Genomic DNA, 25,702 nt, shown 5'->3' with positions numbered 1-25,702 from the left:
AGGCGCGGGCCCTTCTAGAGGCTCCTTTTCTTGCCCCTCCGGCTCCCCACCTTCAACCTCCTCTCCGGAAGAAGAGGAGGCGGAGATCTCATCCAAGGTGGGGTACCGGTTGGAAAGATCCAGGGGAAGAGAGTCACGATTAGAGAGGTCCAGGGGGGAGCTGGCTTTGCCTTCCACAGGCACTCTAGTCGGGCTAGATCTTTTTTTGGTCAGACGTTTCCTTCTTGTTCTTTTAGACTCTGTCTCACTCTCCTCTGTTGCACTCTCGTAGCAAGAGGACAGAGTCACCTCGGAACGGTCTAGTCTCCTGAGTTCCTCATTCACCTCGATATTCCCCAGGGTCTCTGCTCTAGGAGAGGCATTCTCTTGGGAGGGCACAGGCATCACCCCAGGACAGGGTTCCACCTGCCCCCTCTCCATTTGACGCCTCTCCCTCCGTCTCTGCTGGGACGGGCTGTCTTTTCTCTTCATTGACCCCACTGCCCTGTCGCCTTCGCCAGCACTCACCTCGGCAGTGGGGGCCTCCCGGCTCGCCTCCGCGCGTGCACGAGCCATTTTGGCGACAGAGCGAGGGCAACGATTGAACGGGTGCCCTAGCTCACCACACAGGTTGCATCTAATCTGCCCACAAGATGCAGCTAGATGGCCTTCACCCCCGCACAACGCGCACCTCTGCACTCGGCAGCTGGCGCTGAAGTGCGAAGGGCTGCCGCACTTGTAACACAGCTTAGGCTGCCCCCTGTAGAACACCATGATCCTATCCCGACCAAGGAAAGCAGATGACGGTATGTGGGAAACCGACCCCCCTGAATGTTTCAACTTAATCTGAAACGTCCAGGCACCCGACAAGATGCCAAACTCATCCAGGTTCTTGCTAGAAAGACCCTGGACGTCCCCGTACCTGCTCAACCAGGTCAAGATGTCAACACAAGAAAGTGACTCATTACGGGTCAGAACGGTCACTTTCTTGACCTCATTCTGGCGGGTTATCGCTTGCACAAAAAAACCCTGCCAGTCCGGCTGGTCTTTTGCCAGTTCGTACCCAGACCAGAAAAGTTCAAGACCCTCTGGCCGGGCAAAACTGACATCAAACTCCCGTGCCATACGGATGTATCAGGGCAAAGATGTCACATGCCCTGATGCCCATCTGAAAGAGAAGCTCTGCCACCCTCTTGCTGGTAGGGCACGCCTCATTGCCTCTCCATTTCAGACAGACAACATTCCGTCTGGTTGACCCGGGGCCGGTTGTAGGTGAGGGCCAGGTGGTCTCGCCCCCGCCTTTCTCTCGGAAAGCATGCAGGCCATGCCTGTCTATCCAGAAGGATAGATCTACCTGCTGCCCCCCTACTGTAATGGAATTCTCCCCTCTCCTAAGAGCCTCTAGAAGTTGCCGCTGCAAGTAACCGTCACCAGACATTGGTAATGGGGAGGACAATGGGGACCACCCCTCCCCCCCTGCGCTGGCGACCACACCAGCATAACTTCTGCCAGGCGTAACCGACGCAGGAGGGGCAGCCGGACCGGGCCCACCCCCCCCCCCCCCCCAGACCTATCTACAGCAGGTACCACTCCAGACCCCTCTGAAGGGGCTACATGAGGCGCACCGGCCACTTGTACAGTGGTCGGCCGACCTCCAACATTCACCCCTCCATCAGGGCCCGGGGCAACACCACTAACATAAACTGTATTCACACAAGTGACCACTTCTTCAGTGGCCACTACCACACTCTCCCCTCCCCCCACACACACTGCTGGGCCAGAGGGGACAGAGGTCACGTTATTCATTCGTTTTGTCCAGCATTTCCTTGCTGGACACATCTTTTACAGTCTTTCCTGGTTTTTCGGGCCGGCGGGCTGTAGAACCACTGGTCCCAGCCACGCCGGCCTTATCCACTTGATGGACAGTGCAGGAGGGAGGGGCGGTGCGCACCACACTAGCATCAGGACCGCCCCCTCCCTCTCTGCCTACAGACACACTGCTCTGAGCTCCTTTGTGGATATCCAAAGCCCCACCCCCTCCACCCCTGACCACTCCCACTGCGCCTCCACTCCCCGCCGCCACAACAATACCAGCGAAAGGGACTGAAGCGGAGCAGACCGGGGCAGAGGAGACTGGAACCCCGGCAAGGACGTGGGCACACAACTTGGGAGGGGTGGAGGCAGCCACCTCGCACCCTCCCCCTGCAACTCCGGATCGGGACACCGCTGTACCTGTGTTATGCCATTATAAGGCCTCTTGCACGCAGCTGTTGTGGGTCTATTTCGTGCATTAGGGACCGCAATTTGCGGTCCCCAATGCACGGGCAACATCCGTGCGGTGGCCGTGATCCGTCCGCACCGCAAAAAAATAGAGCAAGTTCGATTTTGTTGCGGTGCGGAGGCACAGACAGAAACACCATGGAAGCACTCCGTAGTGCTTCTGTGGGGTTCCGATCCGTGCTTCCATTCTGCATGTCCGTGAATGGGTCCACATCCGCAATACAGCCACAGGCACACAACAGTCGTGTGCAAGAGTCCTAAGGGCATGACCACACGGAGTGGTCGTGAGCTGTTCAGGGTGTGGCCAGCTGCGTTCGAGAGCTGCACAACTAATTAGACCTCAGGTGCCCGCAGGACAGAAATCAGACGGAATTCCGGGTTCCATTATTTATTCTCCATTCAACTATATTAGGACAATTTAAAACAGACAGCGTTCCTTTTGGTTTCCGTTATTTTCCATTATACGCGTTATAATGGAATGCTATAACGGAATTCAACAGGCTTATGTGAACCCCCTTATTGAACTAATGAAGACTGCACTGTATAGAGGGTGTTGAAGGTGCAGCGCAGCCATTAACAATGAAGACTTCAATAAATATGAGGCTGCTGAGGCCGAATTGTCTCATGACCACGCCGTGTGGTCGTACCCCAAGTGCTTTCATCTTGAAACCATAGTTCACCTGATAGATGTGCATGGGAGATCCATCGCCCCATCCAGTCCCGGACATTCCTGATGGGGGAGAGATCTGGCGATCAGGCTGCCGGGGGAGCACATTGTGTAGTGTGGGCAGTGTGTGCACGGATGTTAGGACATTATCTTGTTGGACACCACGTCTCCTAACTGAGCCGAAAAGGCAGTAGGACTGGTCCCATGATGTCTTGGATATACCAAAGACTGGTCAATGTCAATGGTAGCTAATGACGCCCCCACACCATGACACCTGGTGTTGGTCCTCTGTGTCTCCGCACTATGCATGATGGCAGTTGGTGCTCTCCAGTAATGCAGCCATCATTACTATCTATTGTATGCCATTGATGGCCACATCAGAGTTTATGAAAGTCACCTCTTTTCTTATTTTATCACATAACTCAGACATCTCATTGTATGTTAGACCTCCTGCACACGTCACGTCCTGTGCGATTCTGCCCCCTGTACAGCTATAGTGTATAAGCGCGGAGGCCTGATCCCGGGGCCATACCCAGACAGGAGCGGAGGCTGCTAGAGTGGGGGTCACCTTTAAATTTGATGGCCACTCCCTAGGCTAGATCGGTGGGCTTCTGACTCCCCCCACTGTCGTTACCAGAAAAACCCTTTCAAGTGGTCAGAAAATTTATGAAAATAAGAACACAACTCCACGGGACTACCTCTCCCATCATCTTTAATAACATTACATTGCAGTTTATTACATCCAGTTATGATAATAAATAAAGTATTGCACAATCTCCATTCACGAAACACGCACGGCACGGGGAAAGGGTTCAAGATGAGGACACAGGTCTGTCTCTGTGTGAGAGGATGCACTCTGTTGTTCCCTGTTATCAGCCATTTCGAGCTGGGGAAAAGCTGACTGTCATGTTCTTCAGTGGGATAAGTGACATGAAGTATACCTCACGACCCTGACCCCCATGATCACTACTTTCACATGTCTCCACAAGTCACATATCTGCAGTGCTGAGAACCTCCAGAGACATATCCATCCATATCAGCCGCTTCTCTTATGACGCTCCTGACTATTATAAACCGTGGACAGATGAACATACGGATTATGGGCCATAGCTACTGTACTGAGCTCTGTTAAGTACACATCTAGAATAAAACTGAAGCCACAAAAGTCAATTGGAATCTGCTGACCTACTTGCTGATGGTTTCCACGCAGCAGATGTTTAAGTCTACACAGAAATGTAATAAAGATAAATAATAGTATAGTACACAGTAAATAATAACATCATAGGACTTTACGGTAAGATTTGGCAAGGTCAGCAGCGCCATTCTGCTCCTCTACATATTATACAGCTTCCTACACTTACACATTATGCTGCCATATAGTGGTGCTGCTATAGGGGGAGCTGTGGCTGCACTCTGGAGTGCACACTGTGACATCATGGAGCGCAGGGGGGTGACCAGAAATTTGTGTCCAGCCAGTGCATTCACCTGGCTTAGCTACAATACATTCTGCTCCATCTGTATTCACAGCAGCAAGTAAGTCTGTCCTGAAGAGTGTCTCTGTCCTCATAGATACTCCATGCGGGGGCTGCAGTTAGATCGCTCCTCTTTAGCCGGGTGCTCCTTGTACACGGTCTGTTTGCAGGGCTCCCTGGTACAGCACGTGCTCATGGAGCAGAAGCAGCAGAGGAAGGTCAGTATTGTCCCCCCTATGAGGAGGAAGGCGATATTGGGCCACGCCAGCAGCAGTGCTTGTCCTATCTCGATGCGCACAGCCCCCCTGGTGAATGCGGCGTCATAGGCACGACGAGAAATGTTGACCGTGGTCCAGACGACAGGGATGATGACGAGGATGGCGCTGAGGAAGTACATGAGTCCGGCAGTCAGGGTGAGGCAGTGGTTTTCACTATCTCTGTCGTCACAACATCGGCAGCACTGGCTGACAATGAAGCCAATCAAAGAGAATATGAAGGCGATGACGGACAGGGCGACGGCGAAGCTCATTAAGATTCTGGCAGCCTTCAGGTCAGCGGTGAGGGACACCATGGAGCCGTAGTCGTTACACTCCATATTTATCCGAAGCTGCTTCAGACATGTGAGCCACAGACCATCCCAGCGGCTGATCCACTCCCCGTCAATGCGGCCACCTTCAATGACCAGACCGTTGTTCTCAGCCAATACAACCAACCTCCAGTAAGGCATGATGGTGACGATCCAGGTGAGGATCATACCAATGGTCCCGAAGATGAGGCCAATAATATGGACCAGGCAGAAGATCATGGCTGTGAGGTAGGAGATTCTCCCAAAGAAACTGCGGAGCACGACCTGCAGACAACGACTGAACTTGTCCCATCCAGGGACACACATTTATTCATTGGGTCACGTGCAGGAAACAATGAAAGGAATGACAAGAGGATGACTACACCACAGAATGAGGACACCAATTATCTCAGACAATGGGAGCCACAAGATGCAGGGAGGGAGACAACCATTAGAGGGAACCCCCAGGGCACCAAAACTTACTAACTCACCTGTGATGGGGCCAAAAACTCAGGACCTAGCTCACCTGTGCTGGGGCCAAAAAGTCTTCACTGTTATTTATGTCTTTGTTTTCAGTTCTTTAAGAGTTACTAATTTCAGGAATTTCCTTCAGGTGACACAGGGCGGGAACCTCATAAACATATCAAGGGATTCTGAAGAAACAGAAGAATAGAAGCTGATTGTAGTGAAGCTTTGCTGAGAGGACCACCTGAAACCTCAACCTCGTAGATCAATTGTCCTTAGGTCCAGTCTTCAACACCTGTCCTCAGCCCCAGCTGTCAAACCAAGTCATCAGGTCCAGTATTCAGCTCTAGTCCTCAAGTCCAGATCTCTGATCCTGTCGTCAGGTCTAGTCCTTAAGTCCAATCCTCTGATTCAGTCCTTTGGTCCAGTTCTGAGGTACATTCCTTGAGTTCAGTCCTGAGCTCTATTCCTTGAGTCCAGTCCTGAGTTCCAGTTCTCAATTCTCATCCTCAGCATCATCCTCAAGTCAAACCCAAAGTTCCATTCCTTGGGTCCAGTCCTTAGCTTTAGTTCCCAAGTTCAATTCTCATGTCCAGTCTTCAGCTCTAGTGCTCAAACCCAATCTTCTGGTCCAGTCCTCACTCCAGTCTTTGGATCCAGTTCTCAGCTCCAGTCCTGAGCTCCATTCCTTTGGTCCAGTCTTGAGTTCCAGTCCTCAACTCCAGTCCTTACATCTAATCCTCTTGTCCAATCCACAAGCTCCTGTCCTTGGGTCCAGTCTTCAGATCTCGTCCTTATATCCAGACCACATGTCTAGTACTGAGTTCCAGTTCATAGCTCCATTCCTTTGGTCCAGTCCTCAGTTTCATTCCTTAGGTCCAGTCCTCAGCTCCAGTTCCCACATCGTCTTGATCTCCATTCCTTGGGTCCAGTCCTGAGCTACATTCCTCTGGTCCACTTCTTAGTTCCAGTCCTCAACTACATTCCTTGGGTCCAGTGCTCTGCTCCCATCTTCAGCTCCAGTTCTCAGTTCCAACCGTAATTTCCAGTCTTAAGGTCCAGTGCTCAGCTTCCTTCTTCAGCCCTATTCTTTAGTTCGATTCTTCTGTTCTAACCCTCAGGTCCAAAGCTCAGCTCCCAACTTCAGCTCCACTCCTCAGCTCCAGTCCGTAGCCCTTATCTTCAGGTCCACTCTTCTGGTCCACTCCTCAGCTCCATTTCTCAGGTCCAGCTTCCATATTCAGCTCCCATCTAGCTTCACTTACTGGGTTGTCATCAGGTCCACTTCTCTGCTTCAGCTATCCAGTCGACACTTCCACCCTCTATAGGGGGCGCTCCTCTCAATGACATGACTAATATACACAGGATATGAGGAACAGGAATGAGAGGAGTGATACATGAGTCTCTATTTACTAATGTGAGTGCACCTAGACTTTGGGGTAAATTGCAGCAACAAGTGGGGCAATTTGGCGTATCTAGGTTTCGAGACTGTTTCTACACCTAGTCCGAAAAGGGGTGTAGCTCCCTTTTGCACCAAGGAGTACCCCCTAATGTTTGTGTCATCTACAGGCTTAGTAAATTTGCTCCATTGTGTGAGAAAGGGAGACTGGACTGTGAGCGCCTGAGGACACGGATGATGGGAGTGTTACATTGTACAGGCAAAACATAAACAACTTCCCAAACTGGAAAAACTGTGCAACTGACAACCTCATCACTGTCTAGGAGCGCCGAGGGTGGAAATGTCGCCTCCGTCACGTTTTCCTCAGATATCGCTGTGATAAGAGGTGACAAGAAGACAAAGCAGACATTCCTGCCATCAGATTCCAGAATATTACAGCGGGAGGGTGACAATCCAGTGATGGGTGTAGTAGTCACACGTCAGTCACTGGGACAATGGAGGCGCTGAGCCACAGAGCGGGAATCCTCATTACCCACAAGCCTCCTCTGCTATAAGTGACACTGTGTATACAGAGGAGACGGTGATACGGCTGTCATCTCATTACAACACCTCTAATCTGTCATCTGCTACTCCAGAAAGTCTGCTTACCAAGGACAGAACTGCAGAGAGAGAAGCAATACGGAAATAGCAGATTATGGGCTCCGATAATCCAGAATATCCAGGACCATTATTTCTGGATCAACGAATTTTACCATTTATTTCATGACATTCAGTAACATACAAGGCAGGTTTAGATACTGTGGAACAGGAAGCAGTATCACGCAGGTTTAGGCCTCACGCGCACGACAGTTGTTTTGGTCCGCATCCGAGCCAGAGTTTTTGCGGCTCGGACTCATTCACTGCAATGGGGCCGCAAAAGATGCGGACAGCATTCCGCGTGATGTCCGTTTCTCCGCTCCGTGGCCCCGCAAAAAAAATATAACCTGTCCTATTCTTGTCCGTTTTGCGGACAAGAATAGGCAGTTATATCAATGGCTGTCCTCGCCGTTCCGAAAATTGCGGAACGCACACGGACGCTATCTGTGCTTTGCGGATTTACAATTTGTATCGCACATGATAGGATTAGATACACAGCTCAGCAGACTGTATCACACATTATAGGATTAGATACAGTGACTCAGCAGACAGTATCACACATGATAGGATTAGATACAGCAGCTCAGCAGACAGTATCACGCATGACAGGATTAGATACAGCAGCTCAGCAGGCAGTATCACACATGATAGGATTAGATACAGCAGCTCAGCGGACAGTATCACACATGGTAGGATTAGATACACAGCTCAGCAGACAGTATCACACATGATAGGATTAGATACAGCAGCTCAGCAGGCAGTATCACACATGATAGGATTAGATACAGTGACTCAGCAGACAGTATCACACATGATAGGATTAGATACAGCATCTCAGCAGACAGTATCACACATAATAGGATTAGATACAGCGTCTCAGCAGACAGTATCACACAGGATAGGATTAGATACAGTAGCTCAGCAGACAGTATCACACATTATAGGCTTAGATACAGTGACTCAGCAGACAGTATCACACATGATAGGATTAGATACAGTAGCTCAGCAGACAGTATCACACATGATAGGATTAGATACAGCAGCTCAGCAGGCAGTATCACACATGATAGGATTAGATACAGTGACTCAGCAGACAGTATCACACATGATAGGATTAGATACAGCAGCTCAGCAGACAGTATCACACATGATAGGATTAGATACAACAGCTCAGCGGACAGTATCACACATGATAGGATTAGATACAGCAGCTCAGCAGGCAGTATCACACATGATAGGATTAGATACAGTGACTCAGCAGACAGTATCACACATGATAGGATTAGATACAGCAGCTCAGCAGACAGTATCACACATAATAGGATTAGATACAGCGGCTCAGCAGACAGTATCACACAGGATATGATTAGATACAGCAGCTCAGCAGACAGTATCACACATGATAGGATTAGATACAGCAGCTCAGCAGACAGTATCACACATGATAGGATTAGATACAGCAGCTCAGCAGACAGTATCACACATGATAGGCTTAGATACAGTGACTCAGCAGACAGTATCACACATGATAGGATTCGATACAGCAGCTCAGCAGACAGTATCACACATGATAGGATTAGATACAGTGGCTCAGCAGACAGTATCACACAGGATAGGATTAGATACAGTGACTCAGCAGACAGTATCACACATGATAGGATTAGATACAGCAGACAGTATCACACATGATAGGATTAGATACAGCGGCTCAGCAGACAGTATCACACAGGATAGGATTAGATACAGTAGCTCAGCAGACAGTATCACACATTATAGGCTTAGATACAGTGACTCAGCAGACAGTATCACACATTATAGGCTTAGATACAGTGACTCAGCAGACAGTATCAGATGATTTTGGGATCTCAGCATTGGTAACTGTACAGTGTCCAGGGTGAGGGGTGGCGGTACAGTCCTCAGTCACACAGCACTGCACAGAGCGGCTCAGCATCCTCAGCGCTGTGAGGGAGGAGGGGGTGATGGCCGCCTCTCTCCTCCTACAGCTGAGCTGGGAATTCTCCGCTGCCAGTCTCTGCAATTACTGCGCTCTCCCCGGGAGACCGGACTGCGGCAGCTGCACCTCACAGCCATCCAGGCCGGAGCTCAGGTAAGGAGCACACCCTGACACCCCACACCCGCCGGGTCACCCTCTCACCCTGTATCGTCTATCTCCCTCACCCAGCATAACTGTCCTCTGCATCTCATCAGTGACCTTCCCCAGACTTCTCTTCTTGTCTGATACAGTATTGGGCACAGGGCCCCATACAGTATCAGTTACAGGGCCCCATACAGTATCAGTTACAGGGCCCCATACAGCACTGGTTACAGGGCCCCATACAGTATCAGTTACAGGGCCCCATACAGTATCAGTTACAGGGCCCCATACAGTACTGGTTACAGGGCCCCATACAGTATTAGTTACAGGGCCCCATACAGTATCAGTTACAGGGCCCCATACAGTATCAGTTACAGGGCCCCATACAGCACTGGTTACAGGGCCCCATACAGTATCAGTTACAGGGCCCCATACAGTATCAGTTACATGGCCCCATACAGTACTCGTTACAGGGCCCCATACAGTATCAGTTTACAGGGCCCCATACAGCACTGGTTACAGGGCCCCATACGTATCAGTTACAGGGCCCCATACAGTATCAGTTACAGGGCCCCATACAGTATCAGTTACAGGGCCCCATACAGTATCAGTTACAGGGCCCCATACAGCACTGGTTACAGGGCCCCATACAGTATCAGTTACAGGGCCCCATACAGTACTGGTTACAGGGCCCATACAGTACCGGTTACAGGGCCCCATACAGTATCAGTTACAGGGCCCCATACAGTACTGGTTACAGGGCCCCATACAGTACTGGTTACAGGGCCCCATACAGTATCAGTTACAGGGCCCCATACAGTATCAGTTACAGGGCCCCATACAGTACTGGTTACAGGGCCCCATACAGTACTGGTTACAGGGCTCCATACAGTATCAGTTACAGGGCCCCATACAGTATCAGTTACAGGGCCCCATGCAGTAACGGTTACAGAGCCCCATACAGTATCAGTTACAGGGCCCTATACAGTACCGGTTACAGGGCCCCATACAGTACCAGTTACAGGGCCCCCAAACAGTACAGGTTACAGGGCCCCCATACAGACTGGTTACAGGGACCCATACAGTACTGGTTACAGGGCCCCATACAGTACTGGTTACAGGGCCTCATACATTACCGGTTACAGGGCCCCATACAGTGCCAGTTACAGGGCCCCATACAGTGCCAGTTACAGGGCTCCCATACAGTACTGGTTACAGGGCCCCATACAGCACTGGTTACAGGGCCCCCAAACAGTACCGGTTACAGGGCCCCATACAGTACTGGTTACAGGGCCCCCATACAGTACTGGTTACAGGGCCCCCAAACAGTACCCGTTACAGGGCCCCATACAGTACTGGTTACAGGGCCCCCAAACAGTACCGGTTACGGGGCTCCATACAGTACCGGTTACAGGGCCCCCAAACAGTACCGGTTACAGGGCCCCCAAACAGTACCGGTTACAGGGCCCCCAAATAGTACCGGTTACAGGGCCCCCAAACAGTTCCGGTTACAGGGCCCCCAAACAGGACCGGTTACAGGGCCCCCAAACAGTACCGGTTACAGGGCCCCATACAGTACCGGTTACAGGGCCCCCAAACAGTATAGGTTACAGGGCCCCCAAACAGTACTGGTTACAGGGCCCCCAAACAGTACCTGTTACAGAGCCCCCAAACAGTACCGGTTACAGGGCCCCATACAGTGCTGGTTACAGGGCCCCCAAACAGTACAGGTTACACGGCCCCCAAACAGTACCAGTTACAGGTCCCTCAAACAGTACTGGTTACAGGGGCCACAAACAGTACTAGTTATAGGGCCCCCAATACCGTACCAGTTAAAGGGCCCCAAATACAGTACAAGTTACAGGGCCCACAATGGAGTACTAGTTACAGGGGCCCAATACTGTACTAGTTACAGGGCCCCCAATACAGTACTAGTTACAGGGCCCCCATACAGTATCGGTTACAGTGCCCTCATAAAGTGCTGGCTACAGGGCTCCATACAGTACAGGCTACAGGGTCCCCAATACAGCGCTAGTTATAGGGCCCCCATACAGTACTGGTTACAGCACTCCCAATACAGTAATGGTTACAGGGCCCCCATACACTACTGGTTACAGAGTCCCCATACAGTACCGGTTACAGGGCCCTATACAGTACTGGTTACAGGGCCCCCAAACAGTACTGGTTACAGGGCCCCATACAGTGCTGGTTAAATGGCCCCTGAACAGTACTGGTTACAGGGCCCCCAAACAGTACCAGTTACAGGACCCTTAAACAGGACTGGTTATAGGGCCCACATACAGTACTGGCTACAGGGCTCCATACAGTAATAGTTACAGGGCCCCCAATACAGTACCAGTTACAGGGCCCCCAATACAGTACTAGTTACAGGGCCCCCAATACAGTACTAGTTACAGGGCCCCCATACAGTACTGGTTACAGCACCCCCAATACAGTACTGGTTACAGGGCCCCTATACAGTGCTGGCTACAGGACCCCCATATAGTGCTGACTACAAGCACTCCCAGATAGTACTGGTTACAGGGCCCCTGTACAGTGCTGGCTACAGGACCCCCATATAGTGCTGACTACAAGCACTCCCAGATAGTACTGGTTACAGGGCCCCTGTACAGTGCTGGCTACAGGACCCCCATATAGTGCTGACTACAAGCACTCCCAGATAGTACTGGTTACAGGGCCCCTGTACAGTGCTGGCTACAGGACCCCCATATAGTGCTGACTACAAGCACTCCCAGATAGTACTGGTTACAGGGCCCCTGTACAGTGCTGGTTACAGGACTCCCAAACAGTGCTGGCTACAAGGACCCCCATACAGTACTGGTTACAGGACCCCCAAACAGTGCTGGCTACAAGGACCGCCATGCAGTACTGGTTACAGGACCCCCAAACAGTGCTGGCTACAAGGACCCCCATACAGTACTGTTACAAGTATATGCAGAGTATGTGCAGTCACCTCACCTCATCTTTACCTCCAGCCTAAATATCCCGGGCACGTAGCTAAGAGGCAGACATGTTTAGGAGAAAGCTGTCGGACTGGTCGGATCTGGACACCAGTTCACTGGTTGACCTGGAGAGAGACGGTGAAGAAATACTTGGCGAGTCCCCAGGAACCTGCGCATAATGGAGGTGGTGACTATGTAAGCAGATATACATATATATATATATATATGTGATAAAAGGTGGAAACGTGAGCACCTGGAGCATGGGGATGTACACTGATGCTGTGCAGTGGAGCGTTCAGTAATATATCATGACTTTTTCTGTGTGCAGTATGGAGAGGATGACGAAGATCCAATATACATCCCATGTACAGACTTCTACAGGCCTCAGCAGAGCGCAAACTTCTTCAAAGATGGGGAAACGCCAATTGGTGAGTGAAGTAATGGAACTGGGAGCATTTATGTGAGATGTACCCAACATAGAGAAGAATGGAAGTGTACAGGACAGGAGAAGCGGTACTGTGCAGTGTCCATATACAGGATAAGAGCAGATACTGAGGATTACACCCAGTATACAGGACAGGAGAAGTGGTACTGTGCAGTGTCCATATATACAGGATAAGAGCAGATACTGAGGATTACACCCAGTATACAGGAGAAGTGGTACTGTGCAGTGTTCATATACAGGATAAGAGCAGATACTGAGGATTACACCCAGTATACAGGACAGGAGAAGTGGTACTGTGCAGTGTCCATATATACAGGATAAGAGCAGGTACTGAGGATTACACCCAGTATACAGGACAGGAGAAGTGGTACTGTGCAGTGTCCATATATACAGAATAAGAGCAGATACTGAGGATTACACCCCGTATACAGGACAGGAGAAGTGGTACTGTGCAGTGTCCATATATACAGGATAAGAGCAGATACTGAGGATTACACCCAGTATACAGGACAGGAGAAGTGGTACTGTGCAGTGTCCATATATACAGGATAAGAGCAGATACTGAGGATTACACCCAGTATACAGGACAGGAGAAGTGGTACTGTGCAGTGTCCATATATACAGAATAAGAGCAGATACTGAGGATTACACCCAGTATACAGGACAGGAGAAGTGGTACTGTGCAGTGTCCATATATACAGAATAAGAGCAGATACTGAGAATTACACCCAGTATACAGGACAGGAGAAGTGGTACTGTGCAGTGTCCATATATACATAGTAAGAACAGATACTGAGGATTACACTCAGCATACAGGACAGGAGAAGTGGTACTGTGCAGTGTCCATATATACAGGATAAGAGCAGATACTGAGGATTACACCCAGTGAACAGGACAGGAGAAGTGGTACTGTGCAGTGTCCATATATACAGAATAAGAGCAGATACTGAGGATTACACCCAGTATACAGGACAGGAGAAGTGGTACTGTGCAGTGCCCATATATACAGAAAAGAGCAGATACTGAGGATTACACCCAGTATACAGGAGAGAAGTGGTACTGTGCAGTGTCCATATATACAGAATAAGAGCAGATACTGAGGATTACACCCAGTATACAGGACAGGAGAAGTGGTACTGTGCAGTGTCCATATATACATAGTAAGAACAGTTACTGAGGATTACATCCCACATACAGAATATAAATAAAATAACATTCAGGATACTAGCCTATGGGATACACCCAAAGCTATTAAAATAGCTCAGCGGTGAACTAGCAAAACCATTAACAGATTTATTTAACCAATCACTGGCAACAGGAGTCGTCCCAGAAGATTGGAAATGAGCAAATGTTGTGCCCATTCACAAGAAAGGTAGTAGGGAGGAATCGGGCAACTATAGGCCAGTAAGCCTGACATCAATAGTGGGGAAATTAATGGAAACCATACTTAAGGAGAGGATTGTGGAACATCTAAAATCCCATGGATTGAAAGATGAAAAACAGCATGGGTTTACTTCAGGGAGATCATGTCAAACTAATCTTATTGATTTTTTTGATTGGGCGACTAAAATAATAGATGGCGGAGGTGCAGTAGACATCGCTTATCTAGACTTTAGTAAGGCTTTTGATACTGTCCCACATAGAAGGCTTATCAATAAAGTGCAGTCTTTGGGCTTGGACTCCCATATTGTTGAATGGATTAGGCAGTGGCTGAGGGACAGACAACAGAGGGTTGTAGTCAACGGAGTATATTCAGACCAAGGTCTTGTTACCAGTGGGGTACCTCAGGGATCTGTTCTGGGACCCATATTGTTTAATATCTTTATCAGCGAAATTGCAGAAGGCCTCGATGGTAAGGTGTGTCTTTTTGCTGATGACACAAAGATTTGTAACAGGGTTGATGTTCCTGGAGGGATACACCAAATGGAAAAGGACTTAGGAAAACTAGAGGAATGGTCAAAAATCTGGCAACTAAAATTTAATGTTGATAAGTGCAAAATAATGCACCTGGGACGTAAAAACCCAAGAGCAGAATATAAAATCAGTGATACAGTCCTAACCTCAGTATCTGAGGAAAGGGATTTAGGGGTCATTATTTCAGAAGACTTAAAGGTAGGCAGACAATGTCATAGAGCAGCAGGAAATGCTAGCAGAATGCTGGGGTGTATAGGGAGAGGCATTACCAGTAGACAGAGGGAGGCGCTCATGCCGTTCTACAGAGCACTAGTGAGACCTTATTTGGAGTATTGTGCTCAGTACTGGAGACCATATCTCCAGAAGGATATTGATACTTTGGAGAGAGTTCAGAGAAGAGCTACTAAACTGGTACATGGATTGCAGGATAAAACTTACCAGGAAAGATTAAAGGACCTTAACATGTATAGCTTGGAAGAAAGACGAGACAGAGGGGATATGATAGAAACTGCTAAATACATAAAGGGAATCAACAAGGTAAAAGAGGAGAGAATATTTAAAAGAAGAAAAACTGCTACAAGAGGACATAGTTTTAAATTAGCGGGGCAAAGGTTTAAAAGTAATATCAGGAAGTATTACTTTACTGAGAGAGTAGTGGATGCAGGGAATAGCCTTCCTGCAGAAGTGGTAGCTGCAAATACAGTGGAGGAGTTTAAGCATGCATGGGATAGGCATAAGGCCATCCTTCATATAAGATAGGGCCAGGGGCTATCCATAGTATTCAGTATATTGGGCAGACTAGATGGGCCAAATGGTTCTTATCTGCCGACACATCCTATGTTTCTATGTAGCCTGAGGCAGTGATACTGTATCCGCCATCATTATTACAGACACAGAGGTTTTTCCATTCTATGAGAAGGTGTAGGTGACATTGTTGGCTCTTTGCAGACTTCATCCTGGTTTGGGAGGAGAAAATTCCTTCCAAGAAGCACAAGACACAGAGCTCCTCCAAGGGGTCTGATCAGCGCGGACAGGGGGGCAGAGCGAGGGGAAAGGCCGCTTATGAAAATTACCGTAAACGCTTCCACCGCAACCTGCTGAAAGCCGGCCTCCTGTGTGAGAAGGTGGGATACCTGAAATTGCCACATGGGGGGGTCCACAATGTACCCCATAGAATTGTGGTGCTCCCGTCTGTGACCGGTACATGAGGTATCATTTGCACTGTGCAGACATGATTCGTATATTTCGCATCAGTCCTGAGAGCGGATTGCAAGCAGTTTCTTCTCATTCTGCATAGTGTGAATGAGGCCTCATGGGATAATGGACATCTCCCTCTAGGTCTGGAGTATGTGGGAGTTACACTGTCACAGAAATCACACAGAGAGATCTAGATGATGTAAATGTGATGATATCCAGTACTGTGTATATAACCCCTGGTTAGATGGATTATGTATGCTGTAGCAATGTGAATGTCCTTCCACAGGAGCAGACTCTCAGCGAGCGAAGATCTCTGCACTACCTGAAACTCAACGCTCCCTGGGACGTCCTGGTCTACTACGCGGAGGAGCTGTGTATGAGGGCTCCGCTTCAGGTCTGCACCTTTCACATCCTTGCATTGCCTCATGGTATTGCATTATATCCTACCCAGGGGCCTAACAAGTAACCATGGGCCACAAATGCTAAATTTGGATGGCTTCCCACTTTGCTGTGAGCACTATCACTAGTAAACAAGTTCAGAGAAGGTTGTGAATATTACAGTCTTGACTACTCCAGTTCTCCTGACTTCCTTGGCCTCTTCTTCTTCTTACACTTACCTCTCTGATACCATTATCTACAGGGCTTAGTAGTGCCCCTCACGTCTGAGGTCCCCCTTCCAGTAGGGTGACCACTTTCATAAACCCCATAAGGAGGACATCATACCCAGGACTGGGGGTGATGATACAACACACAAAATGGAAACGTAATCTATATACCACCGTCAGCGGACATTACAGGAAGGAAGGACTGCAACTTCCAGCATGTCCAGATCGTTATTATGGGATATCAGAGGTAATTTCAGGGGGGAGGTATAAGATCAGCATGTCCAGGCTGTTATTATGAGATGTCAAAGGATATTTAAAAAAGGGGAGGACTACAACTCCCAGCATGTCCAGTCAGGTATTATGGGATAACAGAGGACAATTCAGAGAGGGAGTATAAGAGGCGTGCACTACAACTCCCAGCATGTCCAGGATGTTATTATGAGATGTCAAGGGATATGTCAGGGAGGGGCTATACAGGGAGGACTACAATTCTCGGCATGTCCAGGCAGTTATTATGGGATAATAGAGGACAATTCAGAGTGGGAGTATAAGAGGAAAGAACTACAACTCCCAGCATATCCAGGCCATTATTATCAGAGGAACTCAGAGGACAATTCAGACATAGAGTATAAGAGAAGAGGACTACTGCTGAACTCTAACCCCCTATGATGGTGACATCTTACAGGTCCTTACCACTTCTCCCCACTGCTGAGCTCTGGCCTCCCTGCACTTATCACATGATGGTGACCTCATCACAGGTCGTTACCACTTCTCCCCACTGCTGAGCTCTGGCCTCCCTGCACTTATCACATGATGGTGACCTCATCACAGGTCGTTACCACTTCTCCCAACTGCTGAACTCCACCCCAGCTAGGGTTGCCACCCGGACGGTATCTTACCGGTATTTTAGTGGCCCTGCTGGTGCCGGTAATTTTTTTTCTACCTGCCGGTATTTTCCTGTTACTAATGAGCGCTTCCATTGTGGAGCGCTCATTAGTACAGCCCTTACTCCCTCACCTCCTCGATTTGTTCGAGCTGCTCACTGGAAGCTCAGGACAGGACCTGTGAGACGTCATCACGCTGGAGTGCAGGTCCTGTCCTGAGCTTCCAGTCAGCAGGGAGCGTTAACTGCGGTGTGAGAAAATTGAGGAAGTGACAGTTTTTTTTTTGCAGAAGCAGAGAAGGGGGCACTAATGGGGGCATTATTTTTACTGGGGGACACTAATGGGGGACATTATTCTAACTGGGGGGCACTAATGGGGGGCATTATTCTAACTGGGGGTATTATTTTAACTTGGGCACTAATGGGGGCATTATTCTAATGGGGGCATTATTATTACTGGGGGGCACTAATGGGGGCATTATTCTTCCTGGGGGCACTAATGGGGGCATTATTCTTCCTGGGGGCACTAATGGGGGCATTATTCTTCCTGGGGGGAACTAATGGGGGCATTATTCTTCCTGGGGGGAACTAATGGGGGCATTATCCTTTCTGGGGGGCACTAATGGGGGCATTATCCTTTCTGGGGGGCCCTAATGGGGGCATTATTCTTCCTGATGGGCACAAATAGGGTCATTATACTTCCTGGGGGCACAAATGGGGGGCATTATTCTTCCTGGGGGGCACTAATGGGGGCATTTTTTTTACTGGGGGCATTTTTTTTACTGGGGGCACTAATGGGCCCATTACTCTTACTGGGGGGAACTAATGGGGGGCATTACTATTACTGGGGGAACTAATGGGGGCATTAATATTATTGGGAGCCACAGTATGATAGCGACTTAACACTCCGTGTTAAACCATGCCCCAGACATTTTTGGTAATTTATAAAGCTGGGCAATTTTTTTAGGTCCCAGAAAGAGAACATGTGCAGAAAAAGAGAACTTATGGTCACCCTAACTTCCAGTTACTGGACTCCGTAGCATCTCCTTTACCTGTTACTCTGCTGTGTACTAATCTCGGCGGATCTGGGCCGTGTGAGGAGCAGGAGATTCTGTCAGCATGATCAAACCTATTAAACTACGCATTCTGCCTGGTAGGTTTGATCATGCTGCTTAAAACAATGCCTTTCTTTTGTCTGTATGTTAAACAGCTGCAGAGTTATCTGCATTTTTTTCATATAAAAATTAACACATTTGAGCACCAGAGGGAAGGACTGAATCCTTGGAGTGCTGATTTTGTAAAACCCCTACGAAAATCAGAATAGGGGGTTTCTATGCTTAGAAAGCTAGTACATATTACTGGTTTATTTAAAGGCACAATATACGATTATAAGGACATCAGTAATATGTATTAGCTTTCTAAGTATAGAATACCTCTATTCTCAATATAGTTGGAGTATAGCCTTTTATCACACATTAATTAAAGCAGAGAAAAAAATCTCTCTCCATATAAATAAGGAAGTACTGTATATATATGTGTGTGTGTGTGTGTGTGTATGTATGTTCCACGATCACTAAAAAACACAACCATCGATTTCAACGAAACTTGGTATACACATCCCTTGCTACCTGGAAATAAATCTTGTGGGGGTCATACCCCCCTACACAGCAGCAGCATGGAGTTTGTATGTTCCAACTGTTTTTGCTACACACATATTGCTCTGTAACCTGCCGGCGTCTCATTCTCCCATGCTGTAGCGCTGGCCAATCGCAGCGCTCAGCTCATAGCCTGAGAGAGAAAAAAGCCTCTCAGGCTATGAGCTGAGCGCTGTCATTGGCCAGCGCTACAGCATGGGAGAATGAGACGCCGGCAGGTTCCCCTGGGTGGAGCCTAACTATGAAGATACCGGGGGCTATAACGGGAGAACGGAGCGGTGCCCAGGTATAACACTAAGTGCAGGGGGATCACTGGGCGCCGCTCTACATGTCTGTATAGTTAGTTTAGATGTTTTATTCTGGTGAAAGGTCCTCTTTAAGAAATGTTTTGCTTCTGCTCCCATTCTGATGCAATCTGATGTGTCTCAACTCAACTCTATTGTGGAGGTTGACGCGTCAGAAGTGGGAGTCGGAGCAGTCTTGTCGCAGATTCCCTCTCCTAGCAAATGGCGCCCGTGTGCTTTTTTCTCCAAGAAACACTCGGCCTCCAAAAGAAATTATGATGTTGGGAATAGAGAATTGTTGGCCATCAAATTGGCCTTTGAAGAGTGGCATCATTGGCTAGAAGGGGCTACCCATCCGATTACAGTATTTACTGACCATAAGAATCTGGCTTACCTGCAATCTGCAAAGCGTTTAAATACCAGGCAGGCTAGATGGTCATTGTTTTTTACCAGGTTCAATTTTGTGGTCACCTATCGCCATGGGATTAAAAACGTCAAAGCGGATGCGTTGTCACATAGCTTTCAGGGGGAAGGGGGATTCGGAGGTCCCCGCTCAGATTTTGGCTATGGGGGTGGTGGTTTCTGCTCTTTACCCCGAGCTGGAGACGGAAGTGTTGGGGGCTCAAGAGGAGGCACCTGATTCTTGTCCTCCAGGCAAGTTGTTTGTTCCTTCTGAACTGCGATACAAGGTGTTCAAGGCACATCATGATACTGTCCTTGCGGGACATCCTGGAAGTAGATCCACTGTAGATTCTGGTGGCCGGGGTTGCGTAAAAGTGTTGAGGGTTATGTAGCAGCTTGTGAGACCTGTGCACACGCGAAAGTGGTTCACACTCCATGAACTTCATTACTGATTTGCAGAGTTTCTCTGGGAAAACTGTGATTTTGGTGGTAGTGGACCGCTTCAGCAAGATTGCTCACTTTGTACCATTATCAGGTTATCACAATGCGAAAACTCTCGCGCAGGTTTTTATTGATAACATTGTGAAATTACATGGCATTCCCTCTGATGTGGTGTCTGATAGGGGAACACAATTTGTTTCCAGGTTTTGGAGGGCGTTTTGTTCTCGTCTGGGTATTCAGTTGTCTTTCTCTTCGGCTTTTTATCCTCAGTTGAATGGTCAAACTGAGCGTACTAACCAAAACCTGGAGACCTATTTGAGGTGTTTTGTTGCGGAGAATCAGGATGAGTGGTCCTCGTTCTTGTCTTTAGCTGAGATTGCCTTGAATAACCTTAGGCAGGAGTCAACTAAGTTAATTTGAAAAAAATGGGTGAAAGATATAAACGAATGGCTGACAAGAGATGTTTGACTGGTCCGGACCTGTGTGTGGGTGATTTGGTGTGGTTGTCCACTAAAAAAATTAACCTGAAGGTGCCCTCTGGGAAATTGGGTCCAATATTTATTGGCCCTTAGAAAATCTCGGCCATTGTCAATCCGGTGGCGTTTCATCTGGAACTTCCGCAGGCCTGGAAGATCCATAATGTGTTTTCACAGCGCAAAATGTTTCATCAGATCTCCCTACCCCTGAGTGCGCACGCACCCACACATCATCAGTTACAGTTCATCCTTACCGCAGAGCTGACTGTTGGATACCGAGCTCACCACATAGTAGAGCTGAACTGCAACTGATGATTTGTGGGCGCGTGCGCACTCAGGGGTAGGGATATCTGATGAAACATTTTGCGCTGCAAAATCTATTTACCCCTAAGTGCGCATGCGCGGTGTACGAAGTACTTCTATCGCGGCGCTGCAATAATTCTTTGCTAAGCCGGTGGATGTGCGCTTGCGCAACGCTGCGCACACCCTGCTCCAGCTGATTCCTTGGCGGCATCTTCACTTCCGGTGCGGCCGCGTCACTTCCGGTATAGACTTTTGGCAAGGTATAGAGATTTGGCAGAACACCCCCTTAACAGTAACATCCACAGTGAACGCCCCTTCAACAGTGACTTCCACAGTGCCCACCCCTTTAACAGTGACCTCCACAGCAGCTGCCCCTTTAATAGTGGCCCCTGCCCCTTTAACAATGACCTCCACTGTAGCTGCCCCTTTAATAGTGGCCCCTGCCCCCTTAACAGTGACCTTCTCTTTAAGGCTAAGGCTACATGACTATGTGTCGTGTGGCATTTTGTCACACCAATGTCGTGCAACAATTTTTATAATGATAGGCTATGGTGTCAAACTGCGACATGCAACATGCTGCGACTGCGACACGACAGTCGCAAAAAATCCATCCAAGATGGATGCATGCAGCAGTGTAGTTGTGCCTTATGTGTCATGCAACTTAGTGTTGTCGTGTAGCCCTAGCCTAAAGCTGACCTACAGCAGTGAAGAAAAATGGCTGGGTTGTTATAGAAACCTGGAGTAAAACTGGGTGTATGTGTAGACTAAGCCTATGAGCTTCTATTGGCTGATAAGGGACATGTGACCGTGTGTATGGCAGTTGGGATTTGAAGAGAAAGACTTGCAGGCTTGTATTGGCTAATGCAGGTCATTTTTTGGGAATGTCTCAGGAACGGTAAGTCCTAGAGAGCTGAGACCCGGTCTAAAACCTTCCCGGACACCTGATGTACCTGTGTGCCAAATTTGGTGAAGATCAGTCCAGTCGTTTGGTCGCGCATAAAGAACAGACAGACAGACAGACGTCGGGACAGACAGAAACTCATTTTTATAATATAAGAGATATTGTGAACAAACCAGTAATATGGATTAGCTTTCTATTCACCATGGTAAAGCTATAGTAACTAGTGTACATGATATGTATATGCTAGGACACAGCTCTGCGCTCAGCATGCTGATGTCTAGTTCTGTCAATCAAGGGAGGGGGCAGTGTGCAGAGCACAGGATTAGAAAAGCAGTGCTCCAAGGACTCAGCCTCACCCCCTGGTGCGCCAACGCGTTCATTTGCATATGAAGAAAAACGCTGATATCTTTGCAGCAGTTTAACACGCAGACAAAAGAAAGGTATCATTATATATATAATGGAAAAAAAGGGAAAATTGCAGCACGGACACCAGCCTGGACACGGCTGTTTCTTTGAACTTGTAAAAATCGATAAGAAAATCCAGCTCTTTTAAACAACAGGAAATACTATATATATGATGCGGTAAAAACTTTCCAATCCTCATACGCAAGAAACAATATATATATATTTTAAAATGTGGCCCCTAATGGGTTTTCACGGTAGTAAAATTTAGATCTTAAATCTCTGTTTCCCATCCAGGGAGACTCTAGACAATCTCTTCTGCCCCTGTCTTCTTAATACTTTTTTCCAGCCATTTCTTGTGTTCTCCATCAGGCTCAGGCAAATCCAGATAACAACACATCAGACAGATTTCTCCAGAAGCTGTACCTTCCCAACCCCATGTACCAGCACGTCCCAAACAAACCGCTGGATTATTACACCTGTGCGTTCCGCAAGTCCAAGTTGCAGAGGTGAGTGGGGATCTGACTTTTATTATGCTATATGGGTGATGTTTAGAAAATCTGACAACTGCAAATATAATCAAAAGAATAGGGACTAGCGAAGATCACAGCAAAAACGAAAACTGTTATAAATCATCACATTCCAATACACATTGCTATAATAGAGAATATAAAGTTCTTGTAAAAGTGGAATTACTACGTACATACATTACATATCCTATACTGACCCTGAGTTACAACCTGTACACCAGAGCTGCACTCACTATTCTGCTGGTGCAGTCACTGTGTACATACATTACATTTCTTATCCTGTACTGATCCTGAGTTACATCTTGTATTATACTCCAGAGCTGCACTCACTATTCTGCTGGTGCAGTCACTGTGTACATACATTACTTATCCTGTACTGATCCTGAGTTACATCCTGTATTATACTCCAGAGCTGCACTCACTATTCTGCTGGTGGAGTCACTGTGTACACACATTACTTATCCTGTACTGATCCTGAGTTACATCCTGTATTATACTCCAGAGCTGCACTCACTATTCTGCTGGTTGAGTCACTGTGTACAAACATTACATTACTTATCCTGTACTGATCCTAAGTTACATCCTGTATTATACTCCAGAGCTGCACTCACTATTCTGCTGGTGCAGTCACTGTGTACATACATTACATTACTTATCCTGTACTGATCCTGAGTTACATCCTGTATTATACTCCAGAGCTGCACTCACTGTTGTGCTGGTGCAGTCACTGTGTACATACATTACACTGCTTATCCTATATTGATCCTGAGTCACATCCTGTATTATACTCCAGAGCTGCACTCACTATTCTGCTGGTGGAGTCACTGTGTACATACATTACATTACTTATCCTGTACTGATCCTGAGTTATATCCGGTATTATACTCCAGAGCTGCACTCACTATTCTGCTGGTGCAGTCACTGAGTACATACATTACATTACTTATCCTGTACCGATCCTGAGTTACATCCTGTATTATGCTCCAGAGCTGCACTCACTATTCTGCTGGTGCAGTCACTGTGTACATACATTACATTACTTATCCTGTACCGATCCTGAGTTACATCTTGTATTATGCTCCAGAGCTGCACTCACTATTCTGCTGGTGCAGACTTTGGTTTAAATACACCTTTAAAAGGGCATTCAGATTATCGATCATACATTCCAATTGCACAAGATTCTAGAAGTTGTTTTATTTTTATTATCCGGCTCTATATTCTGCAGATTCTGAATCATTTCCTTCATTTTTTGTCCTCAGGTTTCTGGGCAGTGAGTGTCAAGCAACGTATTTCACAAACACCCAAAGAAGCCGGATTGTGAGTGGATAGCTATGCGGTGCAGCATTGTTCAGACTGCTGAACTCGCTGGTAACTTTCCCCATATCCCCCCCTTTGTTCTTCAGCTTTATGAGATCCTTTCACGCACTCTGTATGGGAAACGCAAGCACGCAGAGGTCGGCATTGAGCGGATGATAAAGGAAGGGATATACACAGCAGCGTTCCCCCTTCATGAGGTGAGCAGCTCCATGGCAGAGCTATGCGTCTACTACATGGGAGCAGCCTACAAAACAACCTTGTGCAGTCTGATTGTCCCGGCATACTTCCATCTGTCCTCTACTTCTTACTGTATGCACATTTGGTAGTATAGCAGGGAGAAGAGGACAGATGGATGGCGGTATGACTGCAGGGTACATTGACTCACATAGCTCTGCATAGGAGCTGTAGACAAATTCAGATTTTCAAAGACTATTTGTACCGTTCCTTCATTGCATTGTAGAAAATACAATGTAAAAATATACATCCCTTGATGCAACTAATCCATTATCATCTTATTACAGGGTCCTTATGAGCTACCAGACTATAAGGTGGCCCCAGAAAGCCTCAACCCGCGCCAGATCCTCTTCCAGTACTGGTCCCACTGGTCTCAGTGGTATAAGTATCAGCCCTTGGACCACATTCGGGAGTATTTTGGGGAGAAGGTGGCTATATACTTCGCCTGGCTGGGTACATATAATATATTCTAAGTACAGATTTCTGCAGACTTAGGGCTCATGCACACAAGTGTAAGCGTTCAGTGCCCGCATTGTGGACCATAAATGGTCAGGTCCACAATATACAGGCACTGGCCGTGTGCACTCCGTGGTGGACCCGTTGACTTGAATGGGTCCGCATCTGCCAGATATGACCGAAGATAGGACTTCACCTATCTTTTGCGATAGGAGAGGCACAGATCGGAAGCCCATGGAAGCACTACGAATTGCTTCAGTGGGATTTTGGTCTGTGCCTTCGCACGGCAAAAAAATAAAACATGTCCTATTTTTTGCAGTGCAGACCGTCTCTTGTGGATCGAGGACCCATTCAAGTCAGGGGGTCCACATCCTCAAATGGCGTGAACACAAATGATGCCTGTGCATTGCAGAACGCTAGCATGGGCACGGGGGACACAGCCCTAAGAGCTCCCAGTCCTTATTAGATCCTGTTTATTTTGTTGTAATGACATGAAACTCGCACTGGGTGGCGCTAACATCTCCAGTACAACCGCACCAGATCCAGACATAACATTCACAGGATGTGAATTTTTCTGTTGTCTTCACTTTTTTCTTCCAGTATTCTGAAGGGAGATCTTAAACTTTTTAGCTTGTCATTTATACGAAGGAAGATGTCCTTTTTGGCTTGGTTTCTGCATGGAAAGTGTGCCAGGTGTTAACAAGTGGACTAGCTCCATTGAATTTGGCTAATCCGC

General features: G+C 47.9%; 2 protein-coding genes across 2 annotated transcripts in view; one reads left to right on the top strand and one right to left on the bottom strand.

Moving 5' to 3' along the window:
* Nucleotides 1–4,489: 4,489 nt before the first annotated feature.
* On the bottom strand, nucleotides 4,490–5,203 carry LOC122926335 (claudin-8-like). Its single transcript, XM_044277709.1, has one exon. The coding sequence runs from the start codon at nucleotides 5,201–5,203 to the stop codon at nucleotides 4,490–4,492; it is 714 nt and encodes a 237-aa protein (XP_044133644.1).
* A 7,386-nt stretch (nucleotides 5,204–12,589) lies between these two features.
* ANO7 (anoctamin 7) overlaps nucleotides 12,590–25,702 on the top strand; it is a 61,821-nt gene continuing 48,708 nt past the window's right edge. The window contains 8 exon segments of the mRNA XM_044278595.1: nucleotides 12,590–12,781; nucleotides 12,835–12,949; nucleotides 15,829–16,004; nucleotides 16,364–16,471; nucleotides 22,802–22,938; nucleotides 24,219–24,276; nucleotides 24,363–24,473; nucleotides 24,798–24,963. Of these exon segments, the coding sequence (XP_044134530.1) occupies nucleotides 12,590–12,781; nucleotides 12,835–12,949; nucleotides 15,829–16,004; nucleotides 16,364–16,471; nucleotides 22,802–22,938; nucleotides 24,219–24,276; nucleotides 24,363–24,473; nucleotides 24,798–24,963 (1,063 nt within the window).

The sequence above is a fragment of the Bufo gargarizans genome, chromosome 2 (genome assembly GCF_014858855.1).
Source record: "Bufo gargarizans isolate SCDJY-AF-19 chromosome 2, ASM1485885v1, whole genome shotgun sequence".
Taxonomy (NCBI): domain Eukaryota; kingdom Metazoa; phylum Chordata; class Amphibia; order Anura; family Bufonidae; genus Bufo; species Bufo gargarizans.
Note: the sequence above shows the minus strand (reverse complement) of the source record. Positions and strands in the feature narration are given on the sequence as shown.